The sequence below is a fragment of the Daphnia pulex genome, chromosome 8 (assembly GCF_021134715.1).
Source record: "Daphnia pulex isolate KAP4 chromosome 8, ASM2113471v1".
Taxonomy (NCBI): domain Eukaryota; kingdom Metazoa; phylum Arthropoda; class Branchiopoda; order Diplostraca; family Daphniidae; genus Daphnia; species Daphnia pulex.
In genome coordinates, this window is record NC_060024.1 from 10,139,645 (window position 1) to 10,164,920 (window position 25,276).

Below are 25,276 nucleotides of genomic sequence, written 5' to 3' on the forward strand. Positions count from 1 at the left end.
CCAGATGGGGACCTTGGATACTCGATCGTCCGAGTTGAGACTCGGGCCGGAATCGCTACTGTCTCCATGGGGGGGAACCCGAATAAAGCCCAAACGAGATCTCCTGGAAAAACACATAAGTGAAAGCCTCCTTTCGACATCCCTCTGGCGGCATCCAGCAGATTGGATGCGATGGATCAAGCTTCTATTTCCAGACGTCGCAAGGGGTCACCAAGAACGTCACGTCTGGCATCGTCCATCAAACAGAAGGCGTATCAAACCCGACCAAACAAAACAGAGTTTATATATATTATCGACGAAAGCTGTGCGACGATACACAAGTGTCTCTGGCCAGGATCGGACTTGAATTCACTGGCGAATCAACTGCGTAAGTCGTTGACACCCACCGCCGTTTTCCGAGCATGTCAATAATTCAGCAGGATCTTGTTATCAAATAATGGCGCATCTAATGGACGCTATACGTCACGACTGGAAAGAGAGAGGATCGTCTATAGCCACCCGGGACTTGAATGACTATGGATCCGGCGCTTCTGGCTTTATATACAGGTGCGCGTTAAATAGTTCAGACACAAGTGGGAAACTTTCCTAAAGCTCAGATTCGGAAACTTGGAGAAAAAAGTCAAAAAGTTCCGACGAATCTCTACTTCGCTGCTGCTGCGCTCCCGCGTCTCAACCCACCCATGTCAAAGCTATAAATAAATGATCGATTTTTTTGGGGGGCCGTGCGGGAGCGGAGGATAAATGAACCAATAAGAGGATCGTCGTCATCGTCTCTTAGTGCTCAAGTTTGTCTTGTTGATCTCTAATCTTCCCGACTTCTTTTTGTCTACTTTTCCCGTCGGCCTCCCTTTTTTCCTGCTGTGCGGTTGATTCAGTTTGCAGCTATTCCTGGCTATGCCAGGATCGGGATTCTTATATGCTCTCGTCGCGCCGTGGAATTCAATTGACTTCGACAAAAGCTCGGGGTCGATCGTCTTTTTTATTTTTCGAAATCCAACAACTTCCGACAGCCGAGTTCTTTCCTCTCTCTCTCAATTCTTTTGATATCTCCGATTATGACGGCACGAAAACAATAGGAAAAGATCAAAAAGGGAGGGGGAAACTGCTCCGACCGAAATAAAACAAAAAAGTCCTGATAGATATATTTCTCGGCGTGATCCTGTTACGGGGGAAAAGACAAAGCGAGAGGTTGGTATGTGTCGAGTGGCCCAAGTTTCTCTCTCTCTCTAGAGTATCAAAAGGTCTACATGGCCCGTCGAGGAGAAAGGAAGAGGTGGGCGTTGGCGAGTTTCTATTTTCTTCTTTTCCAGCTCTCCTGTTTGTTTCTCTCCCATTGCGAGATATGTACTTTATCTTGCGGGAGAAGAAATAAGAGAGAGAAAAGGAATCCCCCCTGGACGAACCCCCCCCTCAGTCTTTTTTTCGGTCGTAAATCGAACATCACGCGTTGCCTATTTGGCTCCTCCTTTCCTATTACTCCTCCTTTTTTTAGATTGTCTCTCGACAGTTGGCGTGAATCTTCTATGTGTGTCTTGTGCCATTTCGGCGTCAAATCGTTTCCATCCGTCCCTGTTGATTTTTTGTTTCACTCCCCCTTCTTGTTAACCACCCCCCAAGTCATTTCAATTTCTTTTTTCTTTTCTAGACGAGCCACTTTTGACGATTTTTCTATCTTCGACTGTAAATCCTCTCGATTGAACACAACTGTCGACAGTGTTACCAGACGTTTTAAACTATGAAAAATAACGGCGGCCAATTTCCGAGGAATTAACCGATTTTATCGTGTCGATTCCATTTGGCAAAAATACTATAGACAGTCGGCTGTTGCTAGTCTATGCAACTAATATTGAAAAGTGCCGAGCGATATATAATATGGAATTTCTTTTTTTCTTACCATTTTGTTGTCGCTGATGGTCGGGAAACTTCGGAACATGAGATTGACATCCACAATGGCTGGCCCTTCTAGAAATTGTCAAAGAAAAAAAAAAAAGAAAAACGAGAATGCATCAAATATCCAAGTTGGGAGATGGGGGGGCTATATCACAATCGTATATAAAACGAGTAAAAGATGGCATCGCTGACTCAGCCTATCAATTGCCGGCAGTTTATATTCACTAGATGTGACGATTTCGTCAAGATAATTAATCGTCTGCCTTTCCAGCCCACCAATCTTTATAGGGGCGTTAGGATTTGTTCCAATTGCTGTCTCCTTTTCTTTCTAATCTGTTGATGCAGTTCGTAAGTGGAGTGGATCCACATATATATATCTTTCAGCAGCTTTCTTTTCTCCTCGCCTTACATGAAACTCGGCATTTTGTCGAGTGGTTTCAACCATTGCTCGGGCCAAAAGCCTTGGCTTGGCGTGGAGCGACGAGAGCGGCGACAGAGATTTGCAATCGACGGATAACTCTAGATAGGCCGCCGTGTACGGAGGATATTGCGTGTCTAGTGTCATCAGGGAAGCTGCTGCTGCTGCTACCGTATCGACCGGCTCTCTCTTTCTTCTACTTCGACGCTCGAGTTCCATTAGACATATAACGGCATATCCTGGCTGCACTGAGACGTTCAAATTGTTTTGTTTGTTTGTTGAAAATCTCGTCTGTTCCTGTACACACTCTACGCCGAGCTTCTTCTTCTTCTTCTTCCTTTGCCTTTGGCCCCCATCAACGTGGAATCGTATTTCCACAACATCAGCGACGCAGGCGTGCGGAAGCGTAATTGAGCTAGGCATTCCGGCTGTGATGAGAACAGACGGGCAGGAACGGAGGAAGGAATTTAATTGTTTGAAAACTCTCCCCCCTAGTCGTCGTCGTTTCTATTTTTTTTTCTTTAAGAATTTAATGGAACTTATCAGCAGCTGCGCATCTTCATCTGAGCATTTTTTCGACTTGTTTGATCCCCGCGTGTTGCGTGTCATTTCTCGTTAGCCCGTCGAGTCGTGCCTTCCGTGAGCACTCGAAAATGCTCACGTCTGAGATGAGACGGAGACCCACCCCAGTCGAGAATGCTGTTGACTTGTGCCATGAATGAAGAATCAATTTAACGTCTAGTGGCCCATCTAACTAGAACAGCACAGACTCGTGTGTGTGCATACGCTCGGGTTTACTCGCTATAATAACTGCATATATTAAAGCAATTTGTGTTGTTGTTGACACCGAGCGTGGGAGGAGGATATACTGTATACGAGATATGCATACCTGTTCCATTAGCTCCAGCTGGTCGGATGCGTCTGTCGTAATATTGCGTTCCCAGAATCCTGTCCAAGATTTGCTTCTCCTTTTCACGGAAATTGATGTTCTGTTGCTGCTGCTGGTTGCCCTTCATCCCCCCCATCTGGCTCAACCTGCATCCAAGCGAAAAATTATGTTAATTATGACACAAGAAGAACAGCTGTCAGTGTGCCACTTTTCAATACTTTTTTCAAAGAATTTCTCTTAATGTCATGCATAAAGATGAAAGGATCAGGATAATTAAACATTAAGAAGAAGCAATTAAAATTGAGTTGTCAAGCTTTTGTTGCCTGGCTTTGAAGTAGTTTCTACACAATTTTCCATAGCCTAGCTTTAAAAAAATAAAACAATAAACACTCGTGATGATGATTCCAGCTTAGTTATTATGTGTGTGTATCAGTCAGTAACTGAAGATTCAAATCAGGAACGATTTGGCTGAAAACGTTTCCATGACATTGACTCTTGTCAACACATTTCAGGCTTCCCCAGATATTTGGCATAATGGAAATACACTAAATGTTGTAAAATTTAAGTCAGCAATAGAATAATGAACTGTAAATTAACTAATAAAATTTCGTGATTCCACGTGGTTAAACAATCCCAAGACAAAGAACTCACAAGTGTCAGATGATAACGAGGACGATGAAAGCCAATTTACTCCAACGTGCATTTTTGCCATTTTCTAAAAACAACACCATTCACTTTAAAATCAATGGCGTGTGAATCTAAATCTTTCTTTCGAAAGAAATCTTCCATTCACCTGCCATAGACACACCTGCACAGCTGCACTTGTTTCATAGTTCATACACAATTATACAATGAATGAAGCCAAAAATCATGCGAGGTAAAAAGAAAAGATGTTTTCCCGCCAACCACTGCAATTTGTGTTTGATGCGTCGTATTTCTATCCAAATTTCTTTGCGAGCCATCTGGGAGTTGTTTTTCTCCAGACGTGGTGTAAATAGGGCCGGAATTGTTTTTTGATTCTCAAAAAGGGTCTCACAAGAAAAACAACTTCACCTGACTCCCTTCCCAATATCAAGAAGAGCCGGTCGATGATGCGTAGAGGACCAAAAAAGGGTCGATATTTATATAAGAAATTCTTATCCTTGAGCAAAAGAGGTTTAGAAACGCCATCGAAGCTGGCCGGAATAAAATTGATGGACCCCCGCAAGAAAAGAAAAAAGAAGGAAGGGAAAAATATATTCTTACACACAGGGGCTGCTCGTGTGCACTCGTTAAATGCGCTTTTGACGAGAGTCGCAAAGTTTTTCCGGTCCGTCGAGCTGATGGATGAAGCCTGTCTGAGCGGCGGCCCAGCAAGAATATAGTAGAAGACGGGCGATAGACCCAACCAGCCAACCAGCCAGCCCTCCGCCAAAATGGATTCGATTGTTCGATCAGGGTCGAATGAATCTCGGTCGCGTGTTACTTTGTCAACCCCGGCCTCTCTCTCTCCCATCAAAAAAGAAAAAAAGTTTCACCCCCGACTGTGGTGCCCGTCTCTACAGGCTTGCAGGTCCCTTTTTCGCTTGTGCAGGCCTTTTTGAATCAATAACTCTATCGACTCAATAAACGGAGAGAGCTGTATATAGTATGTAGTATATACGGACGACCCAAATGGGTCCCAAGCTTTTGGGGCTGGAAGAAGAAGAAGAAACGATATAGAGACACCGAGCTATACACTATACTCTAAGACTATTTCTCTCTCTCTAGACTTTTGGCTTCGTCAATAATCCGACGAGATTTTGCTTTCAAGCGTCTCTGCCAGACTCTCGCCCAGCCGACGGCGCTGCTGAGACTTTTGTTTTTTTTTGTGTTTTGAATAACAAGTGCTGCTGCTGCTGCTCCGTCTGCTGTGTGTTCATGTACATTAGTCCCGTGCGAAAGAATAAGCCAAAGCCACGAAATGAATCCAGCTGGGGAGATATCCATTCGACGATACGGATTCATTTCGAGAGAGAGATAGAGCTGTAGGCTTTGAATATTGTGCGTCTGATAACATTTGAACATATCGACGAGCAGAAAGGGCCGACGGCCATCTCATTACCGAGTGAAATGTTTGAATTTACCCAGTGAAACCAAAATGTTCTTCTTCTCGTCCTGGGTTGTGAAATGCAACAATCCTGGAATATAATACAAGGAGGAACTCGGAGGAGTCATCACCATTCCGGCTGTTATTTCCCAGGCTGTGTATAATGCGCTGGATATAGAGATGAGTGGGTGGTGGTGGTGGGCTGGCGGGTTAACCAATAGGAAACAACTCGCTGTTTGTCTTTTCCTATATAATATCTATGCCGAACGTAATATCGCCATTATACACACAAGACCATAGAGAAGGACCCCCCTCCGCTTTGTCTCAAAGTTTTCAAAGGTCTTGGCCAAAGACACAGGGCGGGTAGCAGCAGAGTTTTTGGGAGAATAACCGGGCTCAGCAAAGCAGCCCCATCTTTTCTTGTTTGTATTTGAGTCTTAGAGAGAGAGAGATCGATGATTTCAATCGATCGTCGCTCACGGCCTTCGCTCCTCTTTAGACTTTCGCCGCATCATCGACGAGAGGAAAAGCAAAGGAAAATCAGGAACAAAACAAAAATAAACATATCAACTCGCTACTGTACTGTACCCCGGCAACTTGTTTTTCCCTCCCAGTGCGTTATGATTTCCCTGGGCAAAGAAACTTGCAAATGAGCTGTCCTAGCCGCTCCTTTTTTGGCACGGCTCCCGTCAACAAATAAAAATAATCAAAATTCCCGTTTCTTAAATTGACAACAAGATGAAGATGGATACTGTGCTACATACAGCGTGATCCCTCGGCTTTATTGTCCGCGACAAACGAAATCCGATCCCGGACATTAGAGAAATCTCTCTCCTGGACGAAAAAATAAAAATAATTTCCCTGGGAAATTTCAAATTTCAACAAATCTTCTTCCCCCCTGGGCCGTGATTGTTGCGGTCGCCTTACACACAAGGCGCGCTGATGGGGGTGCGATTTGATCCCGTGTGTCGTTAGACGCATCTCGTCGTCGATCCTGTTTTCCAAGATGCGAGTCCGAAGATCCGGTTGTTGGATTCTACCCCCTCCTCCATCCGCGCGCTGGCCCCTTTTCGCCTCTATTGATCAGACCCATCGCTTCCGCACGGTGCGTCGCAACCGGATGGGAAGCGACGGAGTTGCAAGGAGGGAAATAAGAGGATCGGGGAGAAGGAAAGAAAAGAAGAAGAAGAAGGGAGGAGGATTTCTTTCTTTTTTTCCCTTTCTCGATACTTACACGGTCGACAACGACAGGAAGAAGATGATGATCCACAGGAGGAGCGGAGGCGTAGACGACGAAGCAGCTCGGTCTGCCGTTCCCATGGTAGTTGCCTATAGCCAATAAACAATTGGCCGATCAGGATAGAAAAAAAAAAGAGAAAAAATCCAGATAGAATCAATGATATATATATCACAAGGTATAACAGCTAAGCGAAAATAAAAGAACTCTTTAATAAAGATACGGGGAGATGGCGGCAGGATCGGATCGGAAGGAAGGAAGAGAAAAAAAGGGGGAGGCAATAGGAAGCGATCAGAGATAAATCAGCGAGATGATCCGGCCTATATATATATATATAGACGATCCTGTGCTGCACACACGGCAGACAAGACAGAAAAGGATCTGCTGCTACTGCTGGTTATATGGACTAACACGGGGTGGACAGGCCATCGACAATATGTTGCCATTCTTATAGATGTCGGCAGCTCTAAATCATTCGGTTGCATCCGATCCTACATATCCGGATGTATGGGGATGATGATGGGGAGTGCGCGCGGCTCTCACTGTCTCTCATGTACTACTCCCGACATTGTTGTTAGACTTCCTCCCTCAGTCTCTACTACACACACACACACACAATACTCCATCGTGCAACATTCAGACTCGAGTCTATATAGAATCGACAATGACAATAATAGACAACACAATCAGCAAACAACAATGTTTGTCCGTTTATCTAGACCAGTCGTCCCCGTTTGAACTCTGACCCCACCCCACCCGCTTGCGCCATCCCGCTCATGACGGACTTCCCCCTTTCATCTTTGATTGCAACTGGGCGAAAGCGGTTAGACGAGATTCTATTACTTTAATATGGTCAGGATCGGACTATATACAACACACGCCCGGTTGTGTTGAGCAGACAAGGGTGGGGGTGGGTGGGGGGAAATGCATTTGCATATTACATCACTCGAGAGTCATATCGAGTTAAATCCATTCGTGACGCTGCTCTCCGTTAGCGAAGGAGGACTTGTACAATTCTCGACTTCATCTTCTTCCTTCTCAATGACATTGTCGTTCCTGTTTTGTTGTTATCCGGATGACGTTTGTTCTTTTTTCCTTCTTCTTCTTCCGGATTGCGCTACTCTTTGCACTGCGGGATCCTTCTGTTTGCTCCTACAACGCTGTCGTCGTTCGCCTCAATCTGCAGAAAAACTCGTTGACCGGATCGGATCCATCCTTCCGGACGCGTCCAATTTGTACTCGGAAGAAAAAAGAGGAGAAGGGGGGCTGGCGACGTGATTGCCGGACAAAATAAAATCAACTATTTTTCCATTTTTTTCAAAAAATCAATGAAGCCCAAATGACGGCCGGTGCGTTTTTTACCAGCAACCCAAAACAATTTCAGAAAATGAGATTTTATCTTTTTTTAACTTTGTCCACCATGAAAAAGGCGCTAGGCTGCACACTGCTGTGTGCCGTATGTATTAATGACAGAGGTGGTGGCAGCTAGAAGATCAATACCGGTGCTGGAAAAGCAAAGGGGGGGAGTTGGGCCGGGCGAGAAAGAAGAGCAACTCTCGAGGAAAAGAGAGAAATGGGGCCGGCCCAACAGGATGACAGTCCGTGTGCAAATGTAACAAATCGCCAAACGATATTGGCCGCCACAGCAGTTTCTATAATCTATAGAAATGGCGCTGGGCGTCTCTCCGGCCCCATCCGAACGACAGGATAGAGGAGGATCGAATCGAAATTTTCCGCAAAGGTGCTGGACGATTCCATCGCGTTGGCAAGCCAAAGTGACAAAAAGTAGCATGAAAATCCTAGAGCGGACAGACAAAACAGGCCCACAGACACACCCACAGAAAAAGGAAGAGAGACTCAGTCCGTCTTCAAAGAAATCTAATGGGAAAACATGACAAGAAGAAAGACGGCCAGAAAGAGAAATGCTACCCCTCTATGGAGATTCTCATATTTTCAAAGGGTTTCCTGCCCAGCCAGTTGAGTTTGAACAGTCGGCGGTGCAGTTTAATTGGCGCGGGACGGGGGTCTTCTTTCTCTTATTTCCAGTTCCGTCTGTTTCTTCTTCTTCTTCTTCTTCTTCTTCTTCTGTTGAGCTTTTTCGCCGAGCGATGCGACGAGAGAAAAGTACGCGCAACTTATTTCTCATTTCACTCCAGCGGCCACCGCAGCCGCTTCTCTCTTTCTTCTTCTCACCGCACCACTGGTAGAAAGAAAACTAAAACTAAAAAATGAAAAAAAAGGACGGAACGCGTGCCCGTCGAGTTGTTTTCTTCGGAGCTCCTACATATAGCCTCGCTGCGCTGGATGTTGAGAAAATCCTGAATTCCGGCCGCGCGCCCTCTCCTTCGCCCAGGTCGTGGCGAAATCTTTTTTTCCTGGAAATCTAAATTGAATTCAACGAGTGTGAAATGCGTTTGATTGGATGGAGCACCGCCAGGAGCGCGGCCCGTCTCTCTCTCGTCTTCACCTTCTCTGCCATCAAACATTTGAGCCGTTATGAACGGGCGTTGCCTTATATACATATTCCGGCGGCTGGCTGGCTGGCTGGCTGGCTGGGGCGCTAGCAGCAGCGGGAAATCTCCAATCGCGCATTCGAGTGTTGATTTTCTTCGTTAGACGCTCGACTCACCATTTGTCGAGTTCCACTCTCTCTCGATTCCGGCCCGTTTGAAGCCGCCAGACGGGAATTTGACAGCGAGGGCCGCTAGGGACGATCCGCCAAGGAACAAGAAACAAAAAAATAGGAGACACAAGAAGCCGAAAGGAAAACACGGCCGGAATACGCAATGACGGCAACAAACGAACGTTGCGCGGAAATAAGAAAACTCCTCTTTCCTCCATCCTGGATGGAAGGATCCTTGATAAGGATCGTGGTGGATCTCTTCCACAGATATCTTAAGGCGACTAATGGATGTAAAGCTTCAATCCGTCCTGTGATTGAATCCGATCAGATATATAAAAAATAATCGGTCCAACTCGATTGGTGCGTGTGTGTGTCGAGCCCTGGAAATTCGTCTATACCTTTTTTTCTTTCGTACGTTTTACAACTCTACAGCACAGGACCTGTTATTCCCGCCCGCTCGCCAAACAATTATTGCTGGCCTGGCCAATTGCTAAGGAATAATGTAAGTTGTCCCGAGTACCTATTCGTTTACATTACCCATCAAGTGCAAGTTATAGAGAACCCGCCAACTTATTACTCCACCGTAATGTATTGCCTGACTTTCAATCATTCATTGTTAATGCACCTCCCCATCCCTTCCTCCCTGAAAAAATAATAAAATCTTTTATTGATTTATTTCCCGTATACACACAGCAGGTCTCTTCTTTGTATATTATACAAGATTTTAAAGAAAAAAAATAGGAAAAGAGAGAGAGAGAGAAAAATCCAGGAGGCTCTACACATACATATATATATGACACGCAGCGCAGCCCAGGCCCCGGCCATATATTAAAACCGAAATGGGACCTATGCCACCGGATCACCTTCAGCGCGCGCTCCGCCGAGTTCCTCTCTGATTTCACGTTATGCATGCTTCAACGGTCGCATTTCTCATTTTGCGATGCGCACCGAAGGGCAAAGAAAGAAAGAAGAAGAAGAAGAATATTATACAGAAGAACAAGGAAATAAGGAAAAAAAGAAAAATGGATAGAGCCCCAGCGCGCGTCGTTTGATATGGGGCGGAATATAAAAAGAATAAAAGAAGAAGGAGCCAGGAGGTCCTTGGAAAGAGGATGGCGGATAATATATAAAGATGACAATAATTAGACGTGAAAGCTTTCAGGGAATTAGCTGGACGTATTACACGATCCGGGGATAAATCTGCGGCTATAATGCGAATTGATAGATAAAGAGATGATAACGACAAGAGAGGGGATGGTCTTCACATCGATGCACTCATTGATTTGGCTATTATCTTGTGCGCAGAAATATTAGCTCGGCGATTTCTTCTTTTTTTTTCCTCATCCTAGCTCAAATAATCGGCTCGAATGATATTTAATCACCCGAAATAGACTATGAAGAAGAAAAATGAATAAATAGTTGGATGGACGACGAGATTATTTCCCTAGACCGGAAACAAGTGCGATCCCTCCGCATGGATAATTGGCTAATGCCCGTCCACTCGATTGCATATAGCCTCTAGATCCCTACACAGCAGCTAGATATTACGATCGGAAATGAGCCAAAAAGATTGGATGGTGAATCTATTACTACACCGTAATAAACGGAAGGCGGAAGACTTTGGACAACAATAGCCACCCCACAGCACCTTCTATACTATAGTAGTAGTGTACTGCATGTATACGCAGTACTCCAAGTGATTTATAGACGGTGTCCATCTGAAAAGACGGACCGACTAAGCAGCGTGAGTAGATCTAAAGTGTATAACATACACAGAATGATGGGCGGCAGCATCATCATTATTCTTTGTAGTACGACGAGATCTTCTTGTATATCGTTCATATAAAGTTCACGAGAGAAAGAGAAACACAACATCATTTATAACAGCCGGGGAATTAGGGAAGAAGAAGAAGAAGTAGTACACACACATCTACTAGTTTTAGAAGGAGAACAAGTCAAATATAAATAGCTTATAGCTTAGAGACCCACCGCCGCAGCCGCTTGGCTCCTGGGATATTTGTCTAGCCCCGAATGTGTAGACTGGGAAACATTTTGTACGACCCGGCCAGGAGAGTTTGCACCGGGCGGTATTAAGTTGCACCAACTATATAGAAGCCGACTTCCCTCCCCACAACGAGTGCAACTGCAAGCTAATACGCAACTGTCTCTGCTAACTTGAGATTTCATTAATTGCCTCCCTCCCCTCACCGGAACAAAAAAGTTGACTTTTTGATATTGACGTCCTAGCTGAGTAGTAGTAACTAGTGTGTGTGTACATAGCATTGACTCTGACTGGAAGGATCGTTTCGCCGCAGACCGCGCTCCCGAACGTGTAAGGAGTTTCGTGCATTTAAGACAAATCAACTCGCAACTCCTGTAGATTACAAGCGAAACTTTTGTTTCTTTTGTTTTTGCTTTGGGGGGTTTATTTCGACCATCATCGTCCATGCAAAGTTACACGGGTCGTGTGTACCGTCGAGTTGGGGATGATGATGCCCATAAAACTCTAAGTCGTCTGGAAAGTATTGGATTATCAACATGATTTTGATTGCCGGGACAAATAAAGGCCAAACGGGAATCGACCGACCTTTTCCCGTCCAATTTGAGTCCGGCCGTGATGTAGTCGTGGGACGTGATTGCCGGAGAAAAGAAGAAGGAGCATTTTAAACTCCGCCGAGCATTACAAGTCAAATGGCCAGGCAGGGGTCTAGCGGGAGAAAAGTAGGAAAGGTCCATATCGTCCTTGACATTTTTGTTTGTTTTGCACGACTCTCTCTCTCTGCTGGGCAAAATAGAGTCACAATTGGTTATCGTTTTTTTATTCGGGTCCCCAAGTTGGACGGCCTTCTCTCTCTCAACGACATGGCGTGCTCGTACCGTGTCTGACCATTTCCCAACTTGAAAGCGAGCGTGATTGGCCCATCTTATATAAATAACAAGAAAGATCCAGCCTAACATTTACAGTGTCTAAAACTATAGACGGAATAGACTACTGTACATTCGCGCTATTTTTCTTTCTCTCATCATTTCTCCTGGACTATAGTTCTAGCTGTGTATGTGTTTAGACGCTGAATGCTTTAGCGCAACGCACCAGAGTCGGGAATGGAACGCCGGAATCCAACTTCTTCCGCCCCAACTGCTGCTGCTGCTGCTTCTCGGATGGTTAAACAATAGCCGAGACTCGATCTATCTAACCCCACAAAGGCTCCGTATATATTACTGTGTACATGTGCCGGGACCCTTAGCTTTGGCTACTTGTTGTTCCCGGGCGACTTTCTTCGACTGGGCTGCTCCTGGATGTACATCGCTCGCATAGATCAAAACAGAAAATCAAAAAAAGAATTTTGTGATGTTCACTCTAACGATTTGACGTAAATGTCTTTTGAGATAAATGCTTGCTTGTCTTTGAGCTTCTTTTCTAATGGTCCTCACTAGAAATTCGCCGACGGCTGTATAGACTCCTATCGATTGGCCTGGATAAAAGGAAAACCTCAGCAGACGACACACAAAAAAGCAACGACGATATATTTCGATGTGCGTGGCGTATAACCCGATATAATGACGCAACACCCAAAAGTCCTGGCTATAAGGCTTATGCGAGGTGACAACATAAGACCCATTTCGACATATCTTTGTTCTCCTTTTAACTAACTGTTTTTATTTTATTTTCTAGTTCTATACGGCTGTCGGCGAGATTTGCTGCGTCTTTTGTTGTTGTGTTGTGCTGTGCTGTGCAGTTTCTCTCTCGCCCGCGCGAGATTGTTATTTATTTAGTATATTTATTAAGGTGTTTCTTTTCTTTCTTTTTTCTGGTTCTTTCTCTCTCTCTCTCCTTTTTGATCTTGTGCAGAGCGCGGGCCGGGTCAATCATTCTTCCCTCTTTTGTTCTGTCTGGGTGGATATGTAGTTTATTGTGTGTGTGTGTGTCTAGTGCAAAGGCATTTGCGGATTGTGTCATCTCCCTCCTTTCTTCATATCCATCTGCGCCCCTTCTTTTTTGTTTTGTTTTTTTCTTTCTTATATTCCCATTTCCTTTCGATTCTCTCATTCTATTATTTGTTTTTTTCTTGGTCTTGATTGCCTTGTCAGCCCGTGCGAATAAAAAGCGCCCGAATCACATTACACTTTTCTCTTTTACTTTTTTTCGATTTATTTATGGATGTACGCAATTTTTATTTGTAGTATTTTCTCCGTGTTCTTCTTGTATGCTCGAGGTGGTTCTTTTCACTCGTCGGCGATTGTATCGTATAGCGACCAAGTAGCGTGAGACCGGAAAGCAATGGAAAAATGTGACACGCACGAACGAATTGAAAAACTACCCCGAGAGAAATAAAAAGAAGAATAAGCGACGCGATTTTTTCGGTTCCCTTTTTTATTTTAAATTTTATTCACCCAGTTTGGCAGATTCCATGTCGGTCACTGTCAATCGACGGATATATATATTTAAGCTACTACTGCCTCACAGGGTATGAAAATAAAATCATCAGTCAATTTGATATTTCCTATTTCGTCCGCCCCACTGTAGAAATTCAAATTCTGTCGTTCAAGATTTCGGGAGAATACGACGCAATTCGACGGCGCCATTTTTCTAATATGAACGGTCCTCCCACCCACTTTCTTCTTTTTCACTTTAAATGCACAGAGAGAGAGAGAGAGAGAGAGAGAACATGTAAAGGAGCAAGACAATTTGAATATTTCTTTTATCTTCTCTTGTCTAGTTGACGATGTCGGGACAGGACCCGTCGGCGAATCGTCACCTTCACAACTCCCGAAATAAAAGGCCCTAATATCATTTTCGCTGTCGAGAGAGCAGCTCCTATCAAATATTGCGTCTAATCAAAATTTTCAAAACGGTTGATTTGAGCGCCGGCGGGGAACTCCCGCGCTTGATTCCTAATGTCAAAAGTTCGTCCCGAAATTTCTATAGTGGAATATAGATTTCGATACAGCCCATTACTTAGCTAATGTCAATAATTCAAAAAGAATATTAAAATAAGAAAAAACGGGATAATGATGAGCTAATTATTATCCCAAGTCCAAAGTCTGAGCGAATTGCAGATCGAATTCAATAGTAACAAATTATAATTAGACGTTGGTCGCGGGCACAACGCCCATCGACGGGGGTATCTGGGCTAAAGAAAATGAAACGATTTCCTTTCTGGCGAATGGGCCAAACCGGCAAGAAATTGAGATTTCTCCTACTACGTATCCATTTCGCTTTAATTTGGCAATGATTTGGCGTCATTTGGCGTCTCCCGCTTTTTTGGCCTGGATCGCCGCCGTCGCCGCCGGGTTATATTCACAGTTGTGCCATTAGAGCCGGTCACGGAGTATGTGACCTTGTCCCGTGGCAGCAGTTAGGATCATCATCAATGTTGGCACGCGATTTCATCGAGCGTATAGAGACGACACGCCACCCACCCAAAGCCAAAAAGAAAAGAAAATGGCCAGAGACAATACAAATAGGGGGCGACAGCAGGGCCGGCTGTGTCGTTGCTGGTATTAGTGTAGTCGTACAGCCTATAGACAAGTTGGTTTTACTTTTTTTTTCCTTAGGCTCCTTTCAATGGCTCCTGTTTTTTCTTTCTTTGGTTGGCAATGGGCAACGAGGGATTTGCTAGCCATTAGATTCGCAGCAATCCTCGCAACGATATCCGCTGCGTCGACCCCCCTCCCGCACGCAGGACGACACAAACAAGTCCAAAGCGGGCCAAAAAAAAAAAAAGGAAAAGGAAAATTAAGGAAACGATCCGCGATTGAGTTATAGGGAAAAGCAGAGCCAGGGATTTGGGAACAATTTCTTTTCTTCCTACAGGACGATCCTTTTTTCTTCAAATGGCTGGTTAGACAAGCAAGGGAAGATTAATGCGCATTAAAGGTTTAAACTTTTTACCAAATCTCCGCTGCTGCTGGCCCACCCCTTGATTCCTTGTTATAGTACTATATCTACCAGCTAGCCAATAAGAAAGTGATACAAAGGTTCGCCTACTGTCCAATCCCCTCTGTATTCACGTCGGAGAGACGCATATAGAAATTTCAAAGGCCTGATTGTGTCTATAGAGGAAGCAGCCGGATTTCTTCCTTCCTATTCCCCCCTATTTATGGATATATATGGTATATATGTACACACACGTAGTGGAGATATATATATGCGCTATTGTCACCAGTCGTAGCTCACGTAGACGTGAATCTTCCGGGATGGTCTAGAGAGAGAGAAAAAAGCAATCGGATTGCACACGGGGCAGCATCCGCAAATTTACTACATCCGCACTATACATCTCAATAAACATTTCTTCTCCTTTGGACTGCTGGACCAATGGCGGCCAAGAGACTGGACTCGTCCCACCACCACCAGCACCAGCACCACCTTATCAGTAAAGGCCAAGTCATCAAAAACTATGCGCTCGGGATCCTGCGGTTTGTGCTGGTCCTCCGCATCAAATAATAAAATATTACGCAGTAAATATGGCGATATAATAAGGATGTTGGCCCCTCCCAAAAAAAAAACTTTTCCCTTTCCGCCCGGATTTATTATTATCTAGTCTCTCCCGGACTGTGTGTATCCCCGTATTTTTAGTTTTATTCAAAAATTTGAGACTGTCGACAAGTTATCGATTTAATCCAATTTTTCTTCTTTCGGTTCGATTTTTATTTTTTTTAAACCAACGACGACGTTGGTGGATGACAAGAAACTTTCGGCCGGAATCTGGACTTTGAAAGCGCTGGGGGGCTCAAGTAGGAAAAAGCTACAAACACGGAGGACATTTCTTCTTCTTCTTCGCGAGCTGACAACACAATGGCAATAATCCAATCAAGTGCGGATGAGATGCTGGAATATAACTACCCACGCGTGCCACGATCGATGCCAATGATGGGATAGATATATTCGCCATGAAGAAAAAGAAAAGATATATCTATCCAAGCACACGCTGTTGTAGATTTCAAAAACTTGTTTTCAACGAATTTGCCGGGTGAACTTTATAGTGGCGTCGCTTTGAAGAATCACGAGGGGGAGAGAAACCCAACCAGACGCTGAGGAAACAATTTGCAGCTAGAAAGAAAGCAATTGGCAACCGGTGTAATATAACACCAGCAGTCACAGACTTTGTGCTTTATATTTATAGACGTAGAAGAAGTGTTACCAAGGGCTACGCCTATTGTCCCCCCCTCCCCTCCTCCTCTAACAAAATCACTGGGGGAGGAGTTTTTTTGCACTTGGCGGACTTTTGCCTCTTTATTTTTCCATCGGGAAAAAACCTAATAGGAAACTGTCGGGCGCTGTTGCTGAGAGCTGCCACCGCCTATTTTTAGTCGCAGCCATTGTTGTTATTATTACTGTGCACTACTTAGACTTTGCCATTGCACTTAATCAAGTGCCAGATACTGTCAAGGTGCTATATAGTCTCCGACGAAAGTTCAAGGGGGGAGAAGAAAGTTCCCTCCCACCACCACCACCCAGAAAAGAGAAGGAGAGAAATGATGGCCGTGTAGGAGCAGATATATAAGAAATGGCGTGAATCGATGTCTGAAGATGTATCGATCACCTTGTTGCTCTTTCACGCATAGAATGTCTGTGTGCTAGACTCCTGGTTGACGAGAGTGTAGAGAAAAGAAATGAAAAAAGCCCAGGACCAATATGTAATCGTCGAGTGGTGGAGGAATCCCAGGGAAAAGAAACTCGACGCACATACTTTGAGGAAGATGAAGGTGAGTATAAACTTTCGCTTCGTTCCCTTTCTTCTACAAGAAAAAAGAAAAGAAACTTTTCTTTTTATCCTTTTTTCGTTACTCGTTGATGAGGCTATTCGATTCCCGAACGCAACTTTCTCTCTACCCGTCGACGAGCGTCGTTTGTTGTAGTTCTCAGAGATCGATGCTCACAAGTCCAGGCCACCGCCACCACCCCCAAAAAATAGGATTTTTGACTGCCATGTTTCTTATTTTTCCCAGGCCTAGATAGATCCAACTAGCGGGAGGTAGTAGTATAAGAGTTGGATGGACTGGCTTTCTATTGATATTACACACAATTCGATGGAACCGTGTGTGTGTGAGCGATGATGTGCTCGCCAGTCTCTAGCGTGTGTGTGTGCAGGTATCGATTCTCTTCATTCTGTACGTATCCCCCTACTCGGATTTCTCTATCAAATAAAGGCGGCGGCCTTTTTGGCCGATTGAAAGCCGACGGGCCGAAAGGGGGAGGGCCTAGTGCATATTACATAAGAATTGGCCGAAAGCGAATTGACGTTATTATATCAACACCACCAGCAGCAGCAGCAGCCGCCGCCATGGCGTATACGTAGTATAAACGCAATTCTTTAGATTGTAATAGATCCCAATAGAGTTTCACTGTCTATTTTCCGGGGAAAATATATTTAGTAGTCTATAGTCGGCCCCCCTTTGATGGACTCTATATATTCGGCCCGGCTGTATATGTTAGAAGGTGCTGGGCTGCTGGCCGTCGGACGGGATTTGAATCATTTATTCGGCTCCTTGGAAGAGAATAAGGAGCTTGCGTGTCTCTATAGACGCCGTTATTGTGTAGGAGACACATTGACTATAGCAAGCGGCCGTTTTAGATTAATCTGAAAGGTCACGAGGCCGGGCAACAGCATTGCAACGACATCAAATAAACAAACAACAATACGAACAACAAGCCTATACAGACACACACAGAGAGAGACACGGGACGAATGGCGTACATAGAAGAAAGAGTCAAATAACGTCGTGAAAAGCTAGCAAAGTTTTTGTCACGCCGCTTCTGATGGCCTCTATAACAGACACACTGCGGGACATCGTCGACGATTTGGGCGCACGTTATTACGACTATAGAATCTACCGGCCGACACTCCCGTTTTGGCTTTTTCACTCGCTGATATTCTAGCAGACATCAACTTGCCACCCCCGTCTATTATCTCATAAATATACGGCGCACAGTTGGGGATGTGTGTGTGTGTGTTTGTTATTATATAAGAGACTCACTCCCGACGCTGGGATTATTACACACAAATAAACAAAATAAAAAAACGGGCCGAGCCGGCGGGCTTTTCATCATTTCCAGTTTGTTGGCCTGGACAACATCAGCAGTCGAGGTTGGACTTTTTATGTTCACGCCCAACTTGATGATGGGCTCTCAATTCTTTTTTTGGTGTGTGCCAGATGTATAAAAATGAAAAAAAGAAAAGAAAAAAGTTTTTTATTCTGTCGGTTGGTCGTGTTTTTGATTTGTTTGTTTATACGGTTGAAGCAGTTGGCGAAAGTGACTCTCAACATCCACACACACACACGAGACTTTATGCAACTAAGAAGAGAGGATTCATATAGTGACGCAACAACAAAAAGGGCCTTTCGAGTGTGGGGGAGCACCCAGCACACCAGCAAATGAAACGTAGAGCTTGAGCCAATAGGCGAAGAGATTTGACCAGCCGCCCGGCCCATAGCATCAGCAAACACGCAATCATAACAACAACAACGACAAAAATGAGCCGAGATTAACGAAAAAGTAGACGGCGAAACACGACTGAGTGGCGATGGCAATCTAATATGCCATCGTGCCAATTCATCTTTCTTTTTTCTCTTCTCATTTCAAATCATGTAATATATTTTTCACGAGAACTTGACAAAGATGGAAAGCGACGGATATGCGTACGTAGTTATACTATATCGAAACGGGAAAAAATCACGGAACGCTGACTGATTGGCTATGGCATATTTTCTGCTTTTTTGGGATTCCACCTTTTTTTCTACGAGCGTCAGACTTGACAAGGCCGTGACACATTTGCTGGACTCATTTTCGTTACATATATATTTTTTTAAAAAAGGCAATTTTTATTTTTCGATTCCCTGCACGCGATTGGCTACTACCTCCCACCAGAACTTTTTTCTTTTTTTTATTCTTTTGCTTTACGTGTGTCTGTTTGGGCTTGATGGCTGCTGGATATCGACTATATACTTACGGTCGGGAATACACCCGTGTTACTTCGTGTTAGCAACAACAAGATTGAGGCAGAGAAAAGGAAGCCTTTGCGGCCGCGGGACAAACAAAAAAATAACATAAAAAATCGAAACCCAGGGAAAGCCAGTCAAGTGTTCTCCAGTCTCCCTCCGAAAAAACATTTTCAAGTGGTTCAAAGATATATAATATTAAAAGAAGAAGAAGAAGCGTCTCTGAGGCTTTCATTCACGTTTGAATTCGTCGATTATCGGGACTCTTAGACGCTCGATTTTCCTGAGCTTCTTCTTCTCTTTTTTGATTCCTTTCAATAAAATGTTGAAGAGTTTCCCCTTCACATGTCCCACCACCAACCAGCCCTGGAAAAAGAAAGACATAAAATCCATATTTTCGTTACCACTCGTCTCTAGCTAGCTATATATTATCTTTCGTCATTTGGCGTCTAGCGCATAAATTCATACGTGGAATCATTATAGCGTGCTCAATGTGGTGGTGGTGGTGGTGGTGGGGGACTGGCGCTCTGTTATTATGGTCTCATATTGATATACACATGCAGAAAGAGCTAGAGAGAGAGAGAGAAGCTCGGTGGTAATTACGGCGAATTGTAAGAGATGGTTGAGAAAGCGGCGACCTTTTGTGAAGTTCAGACAGGAGCAGCGGGAAAAGGGGAGCAACGACGACGGGTAGGGGTTAAAGTCGAATTGGGAAAAAGGGAAAAAAGCTGAAAAAGAATGCCACGAACTGAAAGCGACTTAATGATGAGCTCGGCGGAGCTCCTAATTCGATATTGACTGGTCTAAAACGCGGGTGCTTCATTTCAATTGAGGCAGCAGCAGCTCACCGTGCACTGATCTGTCGGGAGTCTACAAGAGACCGGGAGCAGGCAAGCAGTAGCAGGAGAGAGAGAGCCAAAAGGTTAACAACTATAAAGGGAACGTCCAAAGTGACAAGACAAAACATTCGACAAGGACAAAAACCAATTACCGACTTCACAATGGATCACAAAACTCTTCCAAGCCCAGCCACATCAAAAAGCGCCTCCCATCATCTGAAAGAACGCGCGGGATTTGATATGGATGGGGCCGGGGCTTTTATGTGGATAGACTCCCCCCCTCCCATCCAGTCGACTGTCGTCAAAAAGAAGCGATGACTGCAGGCGAGTGGTTGTTATATTAACTAGTTAATTCAAATGACGACGAGAGTCGTTCTCCAACCCCACCCACCATTTTCACGACGTCCTTTGCAGATGTCGAACGCGGGAAAGGAAAAATGTTTTTAAAACTTTTGGATTTTTATTTTAATTTTTTAAATTTTATGGTTCCACGAATTTCCCAGGACTTTGTAGACCCCTGGACGACCTTAATGAAGAAGCCGTACAATTATACAACACCCACCATATTTCCCATCGAGGCTAATCGTAATCAACTGCCATATTTTTTGATATTTCATCATGTACATTGTAAAAATAAAAAAAAAGAGAAAAGGGACTCCCTGGACTAACTTTCCAGCGGCCAATTTGAATCACTGGACGCTCTAGTACACACACACACACATAGACTCGAGGAGGAACGATCGAGAGCGAACCCAGTGTGTTTTTTCGACTGGAAATAAAATAAAAACGACTCAACTTTTTTTCCCCACGGTTGGATCTATCACACACACACACAGAGCACGGAAACATCAAAACAATAACGTCCGGGGTGGCTCACACAGTGAGGACAAACGGGCGGTGTGTGTGTGTGTGGTCTGTACATGTAAAGATGCCGTTTTCACTGCAGCAGTCACGGGGTGGTGGTTGGGGAGGAAGGAAGGAAACGGGCAACGTCGACGTGGTATATAGTTCTCCCCCATTCACTATATAATACAGTCTACACATGAGACAGTCATAAAACGGGAGACAGTCACGAGACTTGTTCATCCGCGCTCTGTGTGTGCGCACTTTTTTCCTTACTATTTCTATTTCTATTTTTCTTTTCTGGCTTGTTGTCGTTGGTTCCTGCGGGTGCCCGTTATTTATTGAGATGTGGCGCTTTGTTGTTGGACGTCGTCGTCGTCGCTGGCTGCCCAGAAAGTTCACAAGGAAACGCGGAAAATAATAATAATAATAATCCGTTTGGTTTTCTTTTTCTTGGCTTTTGGTCGCGCGCAGAGTTTTCTACCGACGTGATCAATTTCAGGATTGATCGTTCGATTTCAACCGATCTTTTTTTATTGCTTTCACGGAGTATAGAAAAGAAGAGAAAAATGTGACTGGTCTTATTGTTTCCGGGCAAAACACTTTGTTGCTGTCCGGACGGCCGGTTGTGCAATCACCTACAAGTACGTCTACATAATATAGGCTGATGATGGCCCTGGGCCGGAGTAGTATGTGTGTGCAGCGCATAGAGAGAGACAACCGCACCTGAAATTGAAAGGGCCTCTCTCTCTCTGCTAAACAAATGTGCTCATGTGTGCAAACAGGATAGGATTCCCAGGCAGGCCCATCAGCTGGCGGATATTAATTCTCACGTTACTTCCGCCCGCCAACCTATAACCGTTTGCTTCTCTCTCTGATTGTAAACAAGGTAGTACATAGTAATCTCTCACTGTCTACACACACACAGCACACACACACTCACATGGGGGGGGGGGTCCCTCCAGACATCGACAGGGAGGGATCGGGAAAGAGACGTTAGACGTCTGTTATATTATCTCTTCATCCTCACCCCTTTCATCTTTTCTTCTTTTCGCTTCTTTTTCTTCTTCTGAACAGCCGTTCCTAATGGCAAGCCACGCGTGCAACCTTCCTGATTGAGAGTAGGCGGAAAGAAGAAGAAGAAGAAGAAGGGCGGACCACAGCAGCTCCTTTCGTGGTTCATGCATTATTCATAAATGTTCGTGGTTATTTTTTTCCTCGGGGTTTGTTTTTTATCTTTTACTTTTTTTGATTATTATTCCAAGCCGTTAGTATTATTCACCCAAAAGTAAGACAATAAGGAACTGACAAACCATTACATACATCAAGGCGCTATTTCATTTAGACTCCCCCCTTATTCCTTTCCCCTTTGAAAAATAAAAATGATTTACGTTGGCCAGATCTGCGGTCTCTGCGGTTGTTTCCGTTGGCAAACCGGCAGAGCTCGACGGGCCGGGACCCGCCAGAAAATATACGATCGTGTGCAGCGCTAAGATATAGCTCGTTTTAAGTGTGCAAGTTAAAGCAATTAATGGTCTTGTACTACCGCACTAGACTGCAATCAAATCCGATAGGCTTACCGAGAAAAAACGACAATAATTATCTGATTTTCTAATTTGATATCCTGTTGTGCGAACAAATTTGTGTGCGTGATGTGCCGTTGGCGACTACTGGCTCATTAGAATGGGAGATTTTCGAGAGCTTCAAATGAACGAAATGTGTTGCACAACATGAGGAGCGTGAGGCAGACGCACGTTCTGGTGGCGAGAGAGATGCGCTATCCGTTCATCTATTGAGCCCCCCACCTCGTCGACGGTCGTGTGTACAAGAGAAAACGGAACGAAATGTCTACCTGCACCGAGACAGAGAAACAAAAAGGTCAAGTGCTTACCGGCTGGAACTGTGAGCTGGGCGCCAAAAAAAGATGGGACGAGTTGAAGATGGACGAGATGGACGAGTGGCAAGTTGACCGTGATGTTCCTGGCCGTCACGTAGAATCGGCACGCCTTGTCAAATGAATCAATTCCTCCACGCACACACCCACACCAGACACACACTGACACACACCACACACTGGAAAAACACACAGGACTTGCCCAATGTCAATGGAGAGAGCAGCAGCCAACGTCCGGAGGAATCAACTCCTCAAACTGCTGCGTAGCACCCCCGAAAAACGTCCTGGCGATCCAATGGGAAAATGTCGGCCGCCAGAAAAAAACAACGACACGCACGAGCGGACAGCTCCAGCCCAAACAAAAAGAAGAAAAACAATGGCGAAAGGCTGGCACCTAGAAGAAGAAAAAGAGTAAAAAGGTCAGTCGGAGTTGATCAGACATCCTGACATGAAATACATCAAATGCTTTTCACCTTTTGAGAAACAATTAAAATTAAGTTAATTTAATAATAAAGACTGCGGGGCAATCGTGTAGTTGTGTAGAGCGGCAGGTGCAATACTACTGGTGGGCTAACCCGTTAAATGACGTCCTACTAGACACACACACTCACGTAAAGGCAGCGGCCGTTATGTATATAACTTACAAGAAAATCTGTGCGCGTGTGTGTGTACTACACCGAGATGATGAAGTTGTTGTTGTCCCCCACTTTGTTGTTTCCGGCTGCCGGCAGCATCGCTTCAAGGCGCCCACTTCTTCTTTCCAAAATGGTTGAGTTTGAAAAATCAAAAAGTCACGAACGGCCCCCGTTTTCTCTTTCTGCTTCTCATCGACTGAATTTTGAATGAAGCCAACACACACACACAGAGAGAGAGGCCAGATTTTTGTTTGTTTGGTTTCAACGTGCGCGTGTGTTTTGTCGTTTGGCAATTTGATTTCGAAAAATGACCGGGTGGCCGCGCAGGCGTCGTCAACAACCGAAATGAGCGGTTCCGAAACAAACAAAAACGATTGCGGCGATAGAGAAAAAACAAAAACAATTTTGGGGTGGGGATTCCCGGTGGTGCAGCAGCTCAGACACGGTACGTCCGCATCGAGCTCTCGCTATACTGTCAGTGTGGCCCCCCCCCCCCCCCGTTGACCGAACGTTGGCCCGTGTGTTGTCGTCGTCGGGAGGGGCGGGAGGAGCTGCTGCGACGCCGCGCAAGCCCACCCTTCCTGCTGCGTCGACTTGGTACGGGAGAACAACGCGCCTGGCAAATCATCTACGCAGAGATGCTCTTTATACCAATGTCTAGTTTTCTTGTCACACACCCTATACATATAAAACCTCCTCGTATTTTTGTTGTTGTTGTCCAACCCTAGCTTCTTTTTAGGGATCGATCATTTTTCACTCGTCTACTTCCGAATTGGGCCACTAGGTACGCACACTCTGTCATATCGGTTAGCCACCGGAAATTAAAGAAAAAAGGAATTGTTACATACCGACGCTTTTCAATCGTCGTTCCACCTTTGTTTTGTTGTTGGTTTTTGGTCCTCGAGAAAACAAGGAGCGTCACAAATGGACCGTCTGATGGATGACGACCGATGAAATTTAGACTTCGTCAATCTCGGCCCATTTGGCGTTTGGTTGTTGGGTTTCCCAGCCGACGACCTCGTCATTTCCCCACTAGACAATTTAAGGAAGATAAACTAATCAAGGTTTGGTTTCTCTTAAACTACTTTCTTCAACTATTTTCATGAACTTCTTCGAAAAGTGTGCAAAACTCAAACAACAGCAATCAATTATGGCACTGCAACAAAATCTACGTGGAAAACAGACTGGAAATGTAGAAAAACTTACTCCAAATTGTCCAAAACGACTCTAAATGGTCCAAACACGTGCATAAAAGAGCGCGAAATTGAGCCGACCTACTCGATCGCGAATTGTACTAACAATGAAATTCCCACTTGATTCACCAAAGCTGTGTTGCAATTTTTACAAAGATCGAATTCATTTTTTTTAAATAATTACCAGAGCAATAGATCCCTGGTCGGTTCACGGCTGTGTTGGCTTCCCCATCTCGATTTTAGGGTAAACGTAAGCCGATTTTCAGGGGGTTTTAGGGCGGGGCCTGTCAGAATTGTGAAGGGTAAAAATGAAACAGAGCCATCTAGGCTCTCAAAAGTAGCTGAGCGTAGTAGCTGACACACTCACTAGAGGCGCTCATCCATTTTTACAAATCGGCTTACGTTTACCCTAAAATCGAGATGGGGAAGCCAACACAGCCGTGAACCGACCAGGGATCTATTGCTCTGTAATTACCATGATTATTTGTAAATAATTTTTTTTAGTTTACTGACGATATTTTCATAATTAAGCTTTAATTATAAATTCTTTAAAACTCTTTGCTTCGTGTGAGGTAGGACGGGAAGTGGAAACAGTTTCCACCAGGTTTCCACGTTTTCACCAAGTTTTTAAGATAAAAAATCACGATGAATTGAATTTATAAATAATAATTGAATTACAATTATGAAAGCATGGCCAAGTATTTTATTTTGAAATATTTTTTGGTATTTATTTAAAAAATAAAAATTCTATTTAATTTAATTGTGAAAATTGCAACACAGGTAGAATCTGGATCGCTCATTGTCT

The 25,276-nt window shown here is 44.4% G+C and overlaps 1 protein-coding gene across 5 annotated transcripts in view; it reads right to left on the bottom strand.

The window, feature by feature from the left end:
- The window catches only part of LOC124200124 (glutamate-gated chloride channel-like), a 32,855-nt gene extending 8,298 nt beyond the window's left edge, over positions 1–24,557 (bottom strand). Inside the window, exons 1-6 of one of the 5 annotated variants that reach the window (XM_046596237.1) lie at positions 24,485–24,557; positions 24,127–24,310; positions 22,641–23,037; positions 6,500–6,594; positions 3,198–3,343; positions 1,895–1,962 (exon numbers count right to left, since the gene is read on the bottom strand). In XM_046596237.1, coding sequence (XP_046452193.1) covers positions 1,895–1,962; positions 3,198–3,343; positions 6,500–6,585 — 300 coding nt within the window. In that variant the 5' untranslated portion in view covers positions 6,586–6,594; positions 22,641–23,037; positions 24,127–24,310; positions 24,485–24,557. The other 4 variants (XM_046596239.1, XM_046596236.1, XM_046596241.1 and 1 more) reach the window with 4 other exon arrangements.
- Positions 24,558–25,276: the final 719 nt, after the last annotated feature.